Source organism: Elephantulus edwardii, unplaced genomic scaffold (assembly GCF_000299155.1).
Source record: "Elephantulus edwardii isolate Elephantulus edwardi_28Jun2011 unplaced genomic scaffold, EleEdw1.0 scaffold00032, whole genome shotgun sequence".
Taxonomy (NCBI): domain Eukaryota; kingdom Metazoa; phylum Chordata; class Mammalia; order Macroscelidea; family Macroscelididae; genus Elephantulus; species Elephantulus edwardii.
The window spans coordinates 9,727,186-9,742,898 of NW_006399782.1; the positions used below are offsets into that span (position 1 = coordinate 9,727,186).

Sequence of the window (15,713 nt, forward strand, 5' to 3'; positions counted from 1 at the left end):
AGAGCTCTCTAAATCAGGTTTTTTATTGTATACTGCCATGGGAAAGTCTGCTGTTAGGGACCTCTCCAAAGTACTGAAGAGCAATGGTGTCTCTCTGGAGACTAAGGTGCATCTGATACAGGCCATGGTCTTTGCTATCAGTTGTTAAGCATCAGAGAGTTGGCGGCCCCTTGGAGGCAAGGATTCTGAGACTCCGTCTGGCATACTTTGGACATGTTGTAAGGAAGGACCGGTCCTTGGAGAGGGGACATCATGCTTGGTAGGGTGGAGGGACAGCGCAGGAGGGGAAGGCCCTCTATGAGGTGGATTGATTCAGTGACTGGGGTAATCGGGATGGGAGTGTCAGAGACAGTGCAATTGGCACAGGGCAGAGCAGAGTTTAGGGCTTGCTATGAGTCACAAGCAACTCGAAGGCACATAACAACAACTGTCTCTTTGATCCTTGTCCTGTAGGGTAAGTAAAGTGGTTAGCCTTGTTTTCTGAAGATATTGAACTTGTCCTAATCAAATTGTGTGCCTAGAATGATACAGCTCATTTTTTTTTAAAAAACCACAAAAACTGCTATCATTGAGATTATAAGAAACTAGAGCATAAAGGTAATTTTTCTTTTTCTCTCTTCATTTTCTTTATTGCTTACTACACAAATAATAGCCTTATTAAAAAAAATTAAACACTACAAAATAAGGTAGTTAAAAAGTCACTGTCTTTTCACACTTGTCATAATCTCATCTCCCTCTCAGAGGCAAATGTCTGTATATTATCAGTAGAAAAAGTTTCTATCTTAATTACCTGACCACTTAAGCTTTTATTTTAAACTGTTATTTTTTTTTTCAGGCTCTTAAATTCCTGGAAAAATGTCGCAAGAAAAAGAAACTCTTTGTTCCTTGGCAAGGACTCCAAGGACTCAGTGATGCACACAGAGTTAAACTGAAGCAACAAGTGGATGACTATTTGAGAAGACACCCAGTATGTATGCTTCCGTGTCTCATCTGCATTTGTACATTTATTGGTATTAGGAATTCATAGAGCTAATGAAATACCTTAGAATTGATGGAATTAAGCCTCACTCATTCCTTGCTTTCCATTTGGAACTATTCTGACTCTACATGTATATAATACTTGCTCACTGGTAATGAACCTATATAAACTAATAAGATTTCATTATTTGTGCCTTTTGAGTTTATCGCTAGTATTATCAGTGAATTTTCCCAACGTAAATATCTGTATCTTTTACCTGTGACTGTAATAATGGAGATTAGGTGTTTGCTTCTCTATTCAGAGTTCTTGACCTTTGTATCTCGATGTTGCTTTCCTTTTTACCTTTTGAGCAACTCACCACTCCTGTCATTAATTCTAATCATGTGTACCTCTGCTATTCCCATCTACTTTATATTCTATTGTTTTCTCATTCTTATACACAGCTCTAATTTTGAGGGTGAAGTTTCCACTTTATCCTTTTAAACCAACCAGAATTATTATCAACCTCATTTGAACCAACTACTTACAGTATATGTTGGTACTTTTCACGTCTGTATTGTTCCTATTGTATTGTTGTCTGTCTTCAAGGTCATTTTATCTCAAATATGTACTTATATGTGATATGATACCTAGGTAATCCTGTCATTTACCCTTCCAGTCATCTGTGGTTAAGTACCATCAAGTCAACTATAACTCAGCAACCCTGTAAACAACAGATCTGAAACTTGCCCTATCCTGACACCTTTCCCAGCATGATGGCTTTTTCCAAGGATTGGCCCTCCCTGACAGCATGCTCAAAGTATTTGAGATGAAGTTTTTTGATCCTTACCCCTAGTGAATATCTTGGTTGCAGGTACTTCTTTTGGCAGTCCATGATATATATTCAGCTCTCTTCTCCAACATCACAGTTCTTTTCAACACTACAATAAATCAAAATCATTGATTCTTCTTCAGTCTTCTTATCCACTGTCCAACTTTCAGATGCATAGGAAGCAACTGAAAATACCATGCCTTGGAGGCCACCTTAGTCTTTAAACAGACATCCTTGCTCTTTAGCATTATAAAGAGGGTTTTGGCAGCAGATTTTTTCAGTATAACACGTCTTTTGATTTCTTAACCTCCATTACCATCGGTGTTGATTGTGGATCTAAATTAAAATTAAATCACTGACAACTTCATTTTATTTCTCTATCTCATACGGACTGAAGCTCAAAATCAAGAAAACAAAGATTCTTACCACTGAGCCTATTGGCAGCTTCATGATAGAGAAGAGATTGACATTGTTAACAACTTCAGCTTGCTTGGTTCCACAGTCAACACTCTTGGCACCAGCAGTCAGGAACTTAGAAGACAAATTGCATTGGAAAAGTCTAGAGACTAGGGTGTGCCTGATACAGACTATGGTCTTCACAATTACTTGCTATGTGTTAGAGAGCTGGACAGTGACTAAAGGTGACAAGAATTGATGCCTTTGAGTTGTGCTGGAGGATAGTGTTGAACATACCATGGACTGCTAAGAGAACAAACAGATCCGTGCTGGAGTGGGTAAAACCAAGCTGCTCCCTAGAGGCAAGGATTTTGAAGCCCCGTCTCACATTCTTTGGGCATGTGGCAAGGATGGACTAATCCTTGGAGAAGAACATCATGTTTGGAAGGTTAGAGGGACAGCATAAGAAAGGAGGACCTAAGATGGAGATGGATGGAATCAGTGACTGGAGAAATGAGATTCGGTCTGTCAGAGACGGTGAGATTGGCTCAGGATAGGGCAGACTAAAGATCTGTTGTACATAGGGTCACTATGAGTCACAGGCAACTTGACGGCACTTAACAACATTCATGATGTAGCCTGTTGGTCCAGTGATAAGGACTTCTGTTTTCTTGATGTTGAAAGATGTGCTATAAGGTTTCCCATACCTCTTAAATCTGTATGCTGAGCATGTTATTTTAGACAGTGGACCATATGAAGGAGAATGTGGCATCAGGATTGGAGAAAGACCATTAACAAGTGTTAGGCAGATAGCACAGCCTTGCTTGCTTGCTGAAAGTGAAGAAGACTTGAAGCACTTGCTGCAGAAGGTCTAAGACTATAGTCTTCAATATTGATTATTCCTCAATAATGAAAATATTCATTCCTCTAGAGAGCTCACAAAACACAAGACCTGTATGCAAAGAACTCTACAAATTGAATACAGGTTCCAAATCTGAGCATGTATTTGATAGCCACTGGAGCAGAGCATTGGTGAAAGTTCACCTGGACAGCAAGGCATGCTTCAAGAGTCATAGATAGATAAGGCCTTCGGCGTCCTCTACCAACTAACTTGAATTTAGGGACCCACACACTACTTGGAACCTGTAGAGAAAATGCATCACAAGCCTGTTCTTGTATACCAGACCCTCTATACTTAACCCATGGAACTATACAGTAGAGAAAAGCAGGACTTCACATATAACTAAGATGGAATACAAGAATTTATCATCTGCCTGAATGACAGATACAAAAAAGATGATACAGTAGTTCCCAGTATAACAATAATGAATGGTGATCCCTAAGAACGAATAAAGTAAGCATGTAATTAGTTGGTAGTTAATTGCCTGAGTGAGTATCCAGGTCATAGAGAATAGTACAGTGGGAAAACTTAGCAGTTTTTGATGATGATGTCAGTTTTACCTCAAAAAAAGGTTGCAATAAAACCTGCTTAGGAAGAGAGGTCCTCAACTTTTAACACACAGCCTGCTCACTAATAAAATAAGTTAATTGAATCACTCAAAATCCTATTAACAGCTCTTTGCTTGGCCAACAACAATAGCCGAATTGGAAAGGGACAGAAGTGCCTAACTGAAAAGTTCTTACCTATGGACAGAGTTAGGATTAAGAGAGTCAAGAAAAGAAGCCCTTTTCTCCAATGAATGGCTCGTTGGGTTTTGTTTTTTTGCAGTTTTTTTATTTTATTTTTTTATTCTTTTTATTAATGATTTTCAATGCAGCATACATTTTTTACAGCATATTCTATCCATTTAATTTTTTCCCCATTCATTCATTGTTGCACATTTTCCTCCCAGCTCACTCCTCCCCCCAGTTCATTTTTCTCTTTGAAGAAAAAAAATTCTTGCGTTGTTAATACAGTTCCCTCCCCCCACCCCCAAGTCTACAGTCCACTTTAATATGCATTTCTTTTTCTGTGTTCTTGTCATGAAAATAATACCTAATCCTATATTCCTTTTAAACAGTTCTCACCGTCATCTGTTTGAATGCAGTATATATTATTTATCCCTTCTTTTCTTAGGTTCCCCCAACCCCGATGTCAGTTCCACTTTACAACAGTGGCACTATGCCGTATTTGTCCTTTTGTGACTAAGATATTGCCCTCAGCATAATGTCCTCCAGGGTCACCCATTTTGTATAATATTTCATGTGTTCTTTTTCAATGCAGCATAGTATTCCATTGTGTGAATATACCACAGGTTCTCTATCCATTCGTTTGTTGATGGGTACTTAGGTTGTTTGCAACTCTTTGCAGTTGTGAACAAAACAGCAGTAAACATGAGTGTGCATATATCTGCTTGGGTGGCAGTTTTAGTTTCTTTAGGATAAATTCCCAGTAGTGGAATTACTTGGTTGAATGGTATTTCTAGTTCCAACTTTTTGAGAAAGCTTCATGCTGCCTTCCATAGTGGTTATACCATTTTACACTCTCTCCAACAGTAAAAGAGGGTTTCAGTTTCTCCACAACCTTGCCAGCATTTGCTGTTTGCTGCTCATTTGAATTTTACTATTCTTACTGCGGTAAGATGATATCTCTTTCATTGTTGTACAATTCCCCACCCCCACCCCAGTCCACTTAACTATGCAGCTCTTATTCTGGACTGTTAACATACAAATAATACCTAACCATATATTCCTTTTAAATAATTTTTTCTTAAGCTTTATAAAGAAGACTATGACTTTAGTGATTTTAATCAGATTACATATTTTAAGTTCCCTTACAAAAATTTTGTACTCTTCCCTTCGTCCCATGTAAGAAATTTGGTTTGATGTGACCTCATGTATTTCTACTTTTTAAATGTTACCTGTGATTCTAAATCAATTTTAAAATTTTTTACGCATTTGGTCAAATTCTAGTACAGCTATTGAAAATCTTAAGATGAAAAGTAGTGTTAGCTGAATGAAGCCACTCCCAACATCTAGAAACTGGTTTGTTTAAGTACATGTAGTGTCAGAAAATATACCAGTTTCATAGCTAAAATTTTTTCATCCTTGTCCTACCTAAATTTCCCTTTGAAGGATCTGACTGGTCAAATAATTATGATCCTTTGGCTAATATTGTGACTTGTTCTGTGAAACCAGAAGCCGTTAAAACATTATAGCTTAAATAAGTTTGAAAGTAGGATCAAAAGATAAACCTATTAGGTTATGCTATGAAACATTAGAGCCAGCCTTTGTATTACTCCTTTTCAAGTGTCTTTACCAAATAGGTAATTTCACCAATGGCTTCTAAATCTAATCTCTTCTCTAAGGATACTATACCATCTAAGGAAGTAAGGTTCAGAAGCATGTCAGGAAGAAACTTAGCCACATACATTATCATCCAAAGCCTTTTTAACTTGTATAATGGCTTGTACAAAAATATAGTGTACATATGTCCTAGTTACCTAGTGCTGCTGTAACAGAGATACCACTTTTTGATGGCCTTAACAAATAACTTTAGGAAGCCAGAAGTCCAAATCTAGGAGAAGGGCCCCTCTCTTTCAGTTCTGAAGAGAAGTTTCTTGTTTCTTTCCATTTCTGAAGGTCTTGGCAATCCATGTGTCTTGGCCTTTCTCTGTGTAAAAGAACTTACTACTACAAGGATCTCAGCTCAAAAGAACACGCTACACTCCTGTTGATTTGTTCTTGGGTATACTGAAGTTTTCCCTCCCAGTTCCCTTTCTTCCCTATTTGTGTCTTGTAAGAAAAGATGTTACAAGCCATTCTCAAGAAGAACTTCCCATACATCAGTTCAGGGCTGTGGCTGGATTAAAAGTTGTTACATTCTAAAAAGGAAGTTATTGCATTCTACCCATAATCTTCCTACTATTTATCAGATCGCAGTGGACCATTATATAACTTCTTGTATCATTACATATGTATTTTGAAGTGATCCTGTTCAATCTGTGATAGAAGATATCAATTAAAAAACAATTGATAAGAGACATCTACATATTATAGAATCTCTGCTGAAGGATTGGCTGAAACATTTTTATTTATGTCTTTCATTTGACAAGTTTTTCTGCTCTTTATCCCCAGAGCTCTCAGATGTCAGATGTGACCAGCAAAGAGCTTCATGCCCAGGCTCAGGAACAACTTCAGCACTACTTTATGGGCCGAGCCCTAGAAGAGCGGGCCCAACAGCATAGGGAGGCTCTGATGGCTCAGATCAACACCAACATTGAGCAGTTAATAAGTATGTGCTCTTTCCATTTTTGTTTCCTAAAAGAGAACAGCCTATAATGACTTGTATCATCTAGTATCTTCAGAAGTAAAACTACCATTTAATGGCCTTTTAACCCATCATCTGTCTTCAAAAATTTCCACTTTTGTGTCTTACCAGCACCCAATGTTTTAAAATTGTATAGATCCCATAACTTCCTTCCTGACTGATTCCCTTTAGCTTTTCTGAATGCATAGTATTAACTAGGGCAAACTTACTTATTTTAGAGATGGTGAGCTTTACTACGCAGATGCTACTATATTTCTCTCAAACACTTTTGGTCATATTTTTTTGAGGAAATAGCAAGAAAGGGTATTGTACCATTAATATTTGAAACGTTTTTGTCATTTTTAAATAGTTTGGCAAAAATTAATTTTTTTCTTACAACTAGTCCATTCATTGAGAGGTTACCTCTGTGTCGCTAGAATTTCAGTCGGCCTCTGGAGTTTCTTTTGAATATGTGTAGGGCAGAAAGGGCCAATATTCTTTATTTAATGAACTATTTTTTTTTATACTGGTTTATTTACAAAGTTCATATACATTTTTTTTCACACCAGATCTTTCCCATTTCATTTACCGCTCTCCTTCCACCCATCAAATTGTGTGACCATATGATTAATGCCCCGATCCTCACCCCTCTGCGCCCCTCTGCCCCCATTGAATCCTCATACATGTTCTACAGTAATGGTCTTAACACAGTATTTGTCCTTATGAGACTGAGTTAGTTCATCCCACATAATGCTCTCCAGTCATTGCTTCTGCATCCTGCGTAGTGTTCCATCATGTGAATGTACCATAGTTCCTCAATCCATTTGATTGTAGTAGGACGTTCGGGCTAGAACATAATTTTTAATTTTAATTTTTTTTAATGGGTGGTTAAGTGGCTGTAACTGTGCTTCTTAAACCATAGACTGGGATTCTCCTATTATTGTATAAAAATCCTTGTTTTTAAATATAACATCTATATATCATCTTCTTTTTATTCCCTTTTTTTAAATGCAGAAGTTTAAAAGAGGGAGGAGTCGAGAGAGGGAAGTTCCTTCTATCCACAGCTATAATACCATCCACAACTAGCAGTAGTAATTGAGTCAGAGTGGGAACTTTTCCCTGTCTGCTGTAACAGAGTTCCAGCTCTTAATCTCTTAAATTCCTACTTGCTCAGTACAGAATTCTTTCACTTACCTGTTTATTTTCGGTTAATAACAGGAGCACCAAGTCTGAAAGAAGCAAAGGAGAAAGATCCTGAACTTTTCATCAGTAGATCCAGGCCTGTGGCAGCCAAGGCCAAGCAGGCCCATGTCAACACCTTAAAGCACATGCAAGCTCCGTGGTGGAAGAAGCTTGGAGAAGAACCAGGAGATATGGTTGATGCCCCACAGGATGAGCTTAGTGTAGAATTAGAAACTTTATTCATTGGTGGAATAAAACCCCCTTAAGTTGTCATCCAGAGAACCAACATAAATCCTCTATTTCAGGAAACTATTATATTGTTTCTGTCTAGTCATGCTATTAGACTAGAGCTAGCCTACACATTCTTTTCCAAAGGCTCCTGTTTAACAATAGTTACAGGCAAAAAAAAGCACAGTTGACTTTTGCCTTTATGCTGTTTGTCTTTTCTCCACATCCCATATCCCTGATTATATAAAAATATGTGACTTTTACTGTGAAATGTAACTTAGCGTGGCATTCTGTTATTTATATGAAAAGTGAGCAATATTTATTTCTGCTGTTTTCTAATAATTTTTCTAAATAAATATTTTCAACAGTTAGGAAAGACTTTTCAAGTGTACTAACTTTTCAGATTTGTTATGTAGAATTCCGAGTTTTAGGGAGATCTGGTGAGGTGTAGGGGTAAGGATTTGCACTGGGAAGACAATCACAAGCATTTGAATTCAGTAGCCACTCCACAGGAGAAAGATGGGGCAACCTCCTTCTCTGGGATTTAGAGCCTCTGAAAAACTGCCAGAGGGGCAATTGTGACTTAACAGCAATGAGAGAGACATTTTTTTCCCTTAATAGAATAGACAGGCTGCTTTTAGACATTATTAAAATGAGAAAAACGCTGGTCAACGGATATTTTACTATATCATGTAAGACGGGTTGAACCTATTTTCTATTATTTCCACTATGAGCCACCAAAAAAATTCCCTAAAATTCAATGCTATAAAGATTCTCCAGATAAAATGTGTTTGTTTGTTTTTTTTAAGGATTTTCAGTTTCTTTCTATGCCTTTGAAAGTTGATAGTAAATTAATAAGCCCAAAGAAGAATCAATACATACGAGTTGTGTTACAGAGAGTATTGAGTATCGCATGGACTGCCTACAGAGCAAACAAGTTTTGTCTTGGAGGAAGTACCACCAAAATGCTACTTCAAGGCAAGGATGGTGCAGCTTTGTCTTACGTACTGTGGGCATGTTGTCAGGAGAGGTAAGTTCTTGGAAATAGACATCATGGTGGGAAAGACAGAAGGTCAGAGACTCTCAGCAGGATAGGCTGGCAACAGTGACTAACGAAGAGCTGGAGCATTTCAGCTCAGGAGAATGGTGCAGGACAGGGCAGGTTCAGATCTATTTGGAGGGTCACTGAGTTCAGTCGGGCTTAACAAAAACAACATGACCTGTTGTTCTCCATCTTGTCTCCTAGGAATCTCAAGGCTAATTATAATGCTTCATTTCAGTTATGTTCCTGGGTGCCATATAGTATTTGATTTTGGTGTAAGTACCAGTATTTCTCGATGAAAGGACTAAATGCTATTAAAATTTGTACTAGTAAAATTATAATCAAAATTATAATTATATCCAAACTTTATACATTAAGAATAAGCAGGCGAGAATGTTTCACTTAGAATAAATGCGTAACTGCTGAACCAAAGCTTGGCAATTCTAACACACGAGCCACTGTAGGAGAAAGGTAAATACCTGGCTTCCTTTAAAAGTAGAGCCTTAGCAACTGTATAGGACAATTCCCTACTCTGTCCTACAGCATCTCCAAATAAAAAAATGACTCAATGGAGAGGTGGCGTAATTAAAGAAATCACTACATTTTTAAAATATTCTTAAAGGTGTAGTCTCCTGTAACAACTAGGCCCCCCAGACAGAATTATTGTCCCCACCATGTGCCAACAAGGCTGGAAACAGAACAGGAGACCAAGACACTCCATTACGGGCATAGGCAAACTTGAGATGGCAGGGTGACATGTTCAAAGCTCCACTCATTTCTAAGTTTGTCTTTTAAGAGCTTGAAGCTGCTAGGGTCAAGTCAACTTTCTGCCATCAAGTTATAGCTGAACTCCATTGGGTTTCCAAGGTTGTAAACCGAGTTTTCCCATCTCCTCTCTCCAATCCCTACCTCAATGCTAGATCCAAATGGCCAGAGCCATAGATTTTTGGGTTTGCAGTACAGTATCTATAGAGGAAGCCACCTGAGCCAAAGTTGCCAACTAGTTGGAAGAGACTCTGCTGACCTGTGGATTTTCAGAGGCAGTAAATTGCAAGGGAGGTGATTGCTGATCCTCTAACCGAATGGCTGGTTGATTTAAACTGCATACCTTTGGGATTGCTGTGCAGTTTATTACCCTAGGCCACCAGTTTCCTGAGCTAGAGTAGTGGCATTAACTCTTTAAGACCTCTGAAACTCAGGTTGAAATTTGTTGCATGTAAAGAAGGAATAAACAAACTGCTTCTGGAATAAGGAGCTCTGGTAGTTTAGTCTTTAGGGAGTTGCCCTGCCAACCCCAAAACTACCTGTCTGGAAATTCCCTTCCATGACCAGTTTCTCTGGAGAAAGACAATCTGACAGATTCGAAAAACCCACTGGCAGGCCGGCTGTGAGTCAGTACATACTCACTGGAAATGTGTTAGTTATCAGCCTCTGGGGAAAGACTAGGTCCAAACACAAGCAAAGACCCAGTATTAGAAAGAGAGCAGCACCGAAGGAAAATATCCAATACAAGAAGTTCTATGTGACTACCAAGCAGAAGTATAATAATAATACTAGCTAAGACAACAAATCCAGATTTGGAGATAATCTCAGATATTTGATCTCACAAAAAGAACCTTTTAAAAAAAAAGTGGTAATAGGTTAAAACAAAAATGTGTAAGCTGACAACCGTCAAGTACAGATAAAAAATTTCAGAGGTGAAAAGAAAACAAAAAGACTATGAATTTTAAAAGCCACAATACCAGATTTTAAAAATTTCCTTAAAGTCTATCAGGCTAAATATAATTGAGTTTATAAAAAAAAAAAAAAAAAGGTGAATTTGTCAATAGATCAATGGAAATTAACCAAGCAAAATAAAATTATGAAAAGATGAAAGAATAGAGTCTCAAGAGTTCTATAGACCAGTATCAAACAACACAAGACATTGGTTCTAGAAAAAGAAGACTGAGGAAATGACACTGAATTAAGTGAATAAAAAAGGCCTAGGATTTGACAGATAAACCCTAATTCTAAGAACATCAGTGAACCTCAAACATTATTTTTAAAATCTATACACAAATATCTTCAAAATATATTAATACAAAACTGATTCCTAACCCAGCTTTTCCACTGCTTGGAATATACCCAAGAAAAATGAAATCTGAGACACAAATGGAGACTTGTACTCCAGTGTATAACAGTGTTATTCACCATCGCAAGAACATAGAAACAGCCCAAATGTCCAACCACAATGGAATAGAATGAGAAATTATGGTACATTCACACAATGGAATACTACACAGCATGTAGGAGCAATGATTTTGTAAATCACTACTGAACTTGGGAAGGACAAGAACATTATGCTGAGCAAACTCAGTCCCATAAGGACAAATACTGTGTAAGACCAATATTGTAGAGCATGTACGAGGATCCAAGGCAAGGAGGGGGGAGCAGAGGGGTGAGGATGGGCGGAGCGGGGCGGTTAATCATAGGGTCACACAATTTGATGGGTGGAGGGAAGGGTGGGTAAAGGAAATGGGAAAGATCCAGTGTGGAAAACAATGTATAAAAACTTTACAAGTAAACCAGTATAAAATTAAAATTTTATTTAAAAAAAAAAAACAAACCAACACCAAACTGATTCCTAAACTAAGAATACAACAGTAAACCACAAGATTAAATATTTGGGAATAAACCTCACTAGAGACAAAAAAGATTGTTATAAGGAAAATTATAAAACACTACAAGAAATAATAAGAGACCTAACTAATGGGAAGATATTCCCATTTTTGGAAGAAGAAAACATTGTGAAAATGACAACTGTTCCAAAACCAGTCTACATGTTTTCATGCAACCTCAATGGAACCTAACTCAAAAGAGATAGAAATGGTAATCTGCAGTTTTATTTGGAAAGGAAAGAGACCCCAAATAAGCAAAACTCTTCTGAAAAATAAACCAAGTGGGAGGCGTATCATTACCTGATCTCAAAATATTCAGTCATAGTAACCACTACAGAAGGGTATTGGTTCAATGACAGAGACTGAGAACCCAGAAATCAATCCATTTACCATCACTTAACGCTTACGACTCAATGACACGTAACAACAACAACAACCATCAAATTGTCAAACATCATTTGGTATTTGACAAGGGAGCAAAATCAATCAAATGGAGAGAAATGTCAGCCTCTTAAATCTCCAACAAATGGTCCTGGCAAAACTGGACATCTGCCTACATAAAAATAAAAACAGGATCCACATCTCACACCATACATGAAAATCAACTCATGATGTTTCAGAGTCCTAAAAGTAAAACTCCAGACCATAAGAATTGTCAAAGACAGAATGATAACCAAACTTAGAGGACATAAATAGGCTTTCAAATACAGCCAGAAATGCATAATCAGGAGAGGATGCAATCAAGGAATGGGTCCTAAAAAGTCCCTGTGTATATAAAAATATTTTTGAGAAAGAAACTGCAAATTGGGTAAAAAACATGGCAATGACATTACAGACAAGGGTCTCAACTAAAATTTACAGAATACTATAGGACCTCCACAAGAAAAAGACTGACAACTCAATCACGAAATGGGCAAAACACATGAAAAGACTTAATCACAAAGGAAGACAGTCAGATGGCCAACAGATAGGTGAAGAAATGTTCAAAATAGTGGCAATTAGATTTAAATCTAAACAATGAGATATCATCTCATTCCAGTAGCAATAGTAAAGTTTCACAGGACAGCAAGAAATAAATGGTGGAAAGGATATAGAGAGATTGAAATAACATTTTATTTGTGGGACTGAAAAATGGTACAACTACTATGGAAGGAGTTTGGCATTTCCAGCAGTTTGATATTTCAGAACTGAGATACAAATGAACATATATATGTACACCTATATTCATAAAAGTGTTAACTCAAAATAGCAAGCCAAAATTGAAACTCTGTAAACGTCCATCAACAAATTAATGGACTGAGAAACGGTGGTACATTCACACAATGGAATATATGCAGCAGTAATGTACAATGAGTCTGTAAAATATTATATAAAATGGGAGAATCCAGAGAGCATTATACTGAGCACAATAACTCCATAAGGAGAAATACTGCATAAGACCATTATTGTAAAAACAAAAGGATAACAGCATTATGTGCATAAAAATTCAAAAGGGGAAAGAGGGAAATTACTAAGATAGCAGAGGTTGGTGGGTGGATAGGAGTGGTAAAAAAAATAGGAAAAATTCAATGGGGACTTGAAACAACAAGAGTAATAATAGGCATAGATCAATAATAATTATACAAATATGTATGAATGATTGCTAGGAGAAGGATGAGCAATCTCCTCCTGTGTGATTAACTGCCTCTGCAAATCTGCTGAAGGGTCACCTATGGGTCAGTTCCAACTCTACAGTATACAGCAACAACAATGAACGATTGTATAAATCAATGTACATAAATTGAAATGCAGTGTACATGAAAGACTATGAACACAACTTACATGCATCAAACACAATGTATATGAATGCTTGTATGCAAATAATAAAAATATAAGAAGGAAAAAACTGGTTTGTATGTTGCTGTTATGTGCCATTGAGTCACCTGTGACTCCTAGCGACCCCTATGTACAAGAGCCCTAAGTTCTACTCTCTCCTGTGCCAATCTTATTGTCTCTAACACACCCACACCCATTACCCCAGTCGCTGAATCAGTCCATCCCATTGAGGGTCTTCCTCTCTTGTGCTGTCCTTACATCCTCCCAAGCATGATGTCCCTCTCCAAGGACTGGTCCTGCCTTGCAACATGTCCAGACTATGTGAGATGAAGCTTCAGAACCCTTGCCTCCAAGGAGCAGCCTGATCTCACCCTCTCCAGGATGAACCTGTTTGTTCTAGCAGTCCATGGTATGCTCAATACTCTTTACCAACACTACAGCTCAAAGGCATCAATTCTCCTATCATCCCTAGTCATTTCCCAGTTTTCTGATCCATAGCAAGTAATTACAAAGACTATGGCCTGAATCAGGCACACTTTCGTCTCCAGACTGACATCATTGCTCTTCAATACTTTGGAGAGGTCTCTGACAGCAGACTTTCCCAATGAAATTTGTCATTTAATTTCCTGGCTGCTGGTACCAAGAGTGTTGATTGTAGAGCCAAGCAAACTAAAGCTCTTAATCTCAGTCTCTTCACCATGTATCAAGATGCTGCCAGTTGGCCCAGTGGTAAGAATTTTTGTTTTCTTGATGATGAGCTTCAATTCATATTGAAAGCTGTAGTCCTTGACATTCTACAGCAAGCGCTTCAAATCCTCTTCCAGTTCAGCAAGGTGGGTTGTCATTGGCATAACGCAAATTGCTGATGAGTCTTCCTCCAATCCTGATGCCACTGGTTGGTATAGGGCAATGGTTATGAATGTCCCAAATGCCCATCTTTCCCAAATAACCATACTGCTTCCATCATGACTGTTGTATGTTGTCAAATCAGAACCTACTCATGGCTAATCCTCCTGTAGGTTTTTAGATGCGGTAAGTCACACAGGAGGAGATTGCCCATCCTTCTTCCCAAAAGCATCTGGTGGATCCTAACTGCACATCTTTGAGACTGAAGAGTTGCTTCTTACCACTGGGTCACCAGAGCTCCCTCCATCATCATTACCATCAGTAATTTGTCCTTCACCAGTATTCTCATATGCATATATATTTTCAGGTTCTATAATTCAGTGGAAAGTCTCAGAGAAGCTCAAAAACTGCCAGAAAAATGTCTCACACATTGTGCAGTGAGCAAATCCAAATTCATGGCTCAAGGCGGCACTGACTTGAAGGATAAGTGATACAGGCCAATGCAAGTCTTTGCAGAAGCTAGTGAATGATGGGTCAGGAATCTGCTGGGAGAAGCTGGATCAAGTTAGAGTATTGGGCACTGGGGTTGAACTTCGCCAAAAATGTTCCTTTATATAGGATCTCAGGAATACAAACCATACTCCCAAGAGAACTGAGTGTTAATGTGGGTCACACCTTCTAGTATGGGGTGGATACGATAAATAATTCACTCCATAATAAGATCATAAGCATAAACAAAGAAGCTCAAATTTAATTTAAAATACATTGAAAAATGGAAGACTATGAATGGAATTGATGCCTTTGAATTGTGTTGGAGCAGAATGCAAGAGAACAAATGAATCTTGGAAGATGTGTAACCAGAGTGCTTCTGACACTGTGGACATGTCCTTGGAAAAGACTGTTCTGGGAAAGGGCAGCAAAAGCAAGACACAAGTGAGATGCCTGACACAATGACCCTAACAATGAGCTTAGGCGTCTTGGAGATTGAGGATGGGGCAGGATAGGGCAAAGTTCAGAGATGTTGGTCATAGTCAAGACAGCCTCTAAAAACTGCAATGACTAGAAGGACCCTATCGCTTAATTGACTGAATCGCACATAGCTGGATCCATCATAAGCAATGCTGAGAAACAAAAACAAAGTCATGGTAACACAGAAAAAAAGACAACAAAGCATTTCCATAGGCTTCTCATCAGAAACTAAGTAAGAGAACATGATGCCATGGTATCTTTGGAGTTGTTGTTGTTATGTGCCGTCGAGTCGTTTGCGACTCATAGCGACCCTATGTACAACAACCCTAAACCCTGCTCTACCCTGTGCCAATCGCATTGCCTCTGACACACCCATCCCGATTACCCTAGTCACCGAATCAATCCACCTCATAGAGGGTCTTCGCCTCCTGCGCTGTCCCTCTACCCTACCAAGCATGATGTCCCTCTCCAAGGACCTGTCTCTCCTTACAGCATGTCCAAAGTATGTCAGATGAAGCCCCAGAATCCTTGCCTCCAAG

At 38.3% G+C, this 15,713-nt stretch overlaps 1 protein-coding gene across 2 annotated transcripts in view; it reads left to right on the forward strand.

Annotated features, from left to right (window-relative positions):
* IQCB1 (IQ motif containing B1) overlaps positions 1-7,883 on the forward strand; it is an 80,964-nt gene extending 73,081 nt beyond the window's left edge. For both annotated transcript variants that reach the window (XM_006884243.1, XM_006884242.1), the window contains 3 exons: positions 836-967; positions 6,264-6,420; positions 7,654-7,883. In XM_006884243.1, the coding sequence (XP_006884305.1) occupies positions 836-967; positions 6,264-6,420; positions 7,654-7,883 (519 nt within the window). The remainder of the gene's footprint in view (positions 1-835; positions 968-6,263; positions 6,421-7,653) is intronic.
* The last annotated feature ends 7,830 nt before the right edge of the window (positions 7,884-15,713 follow it).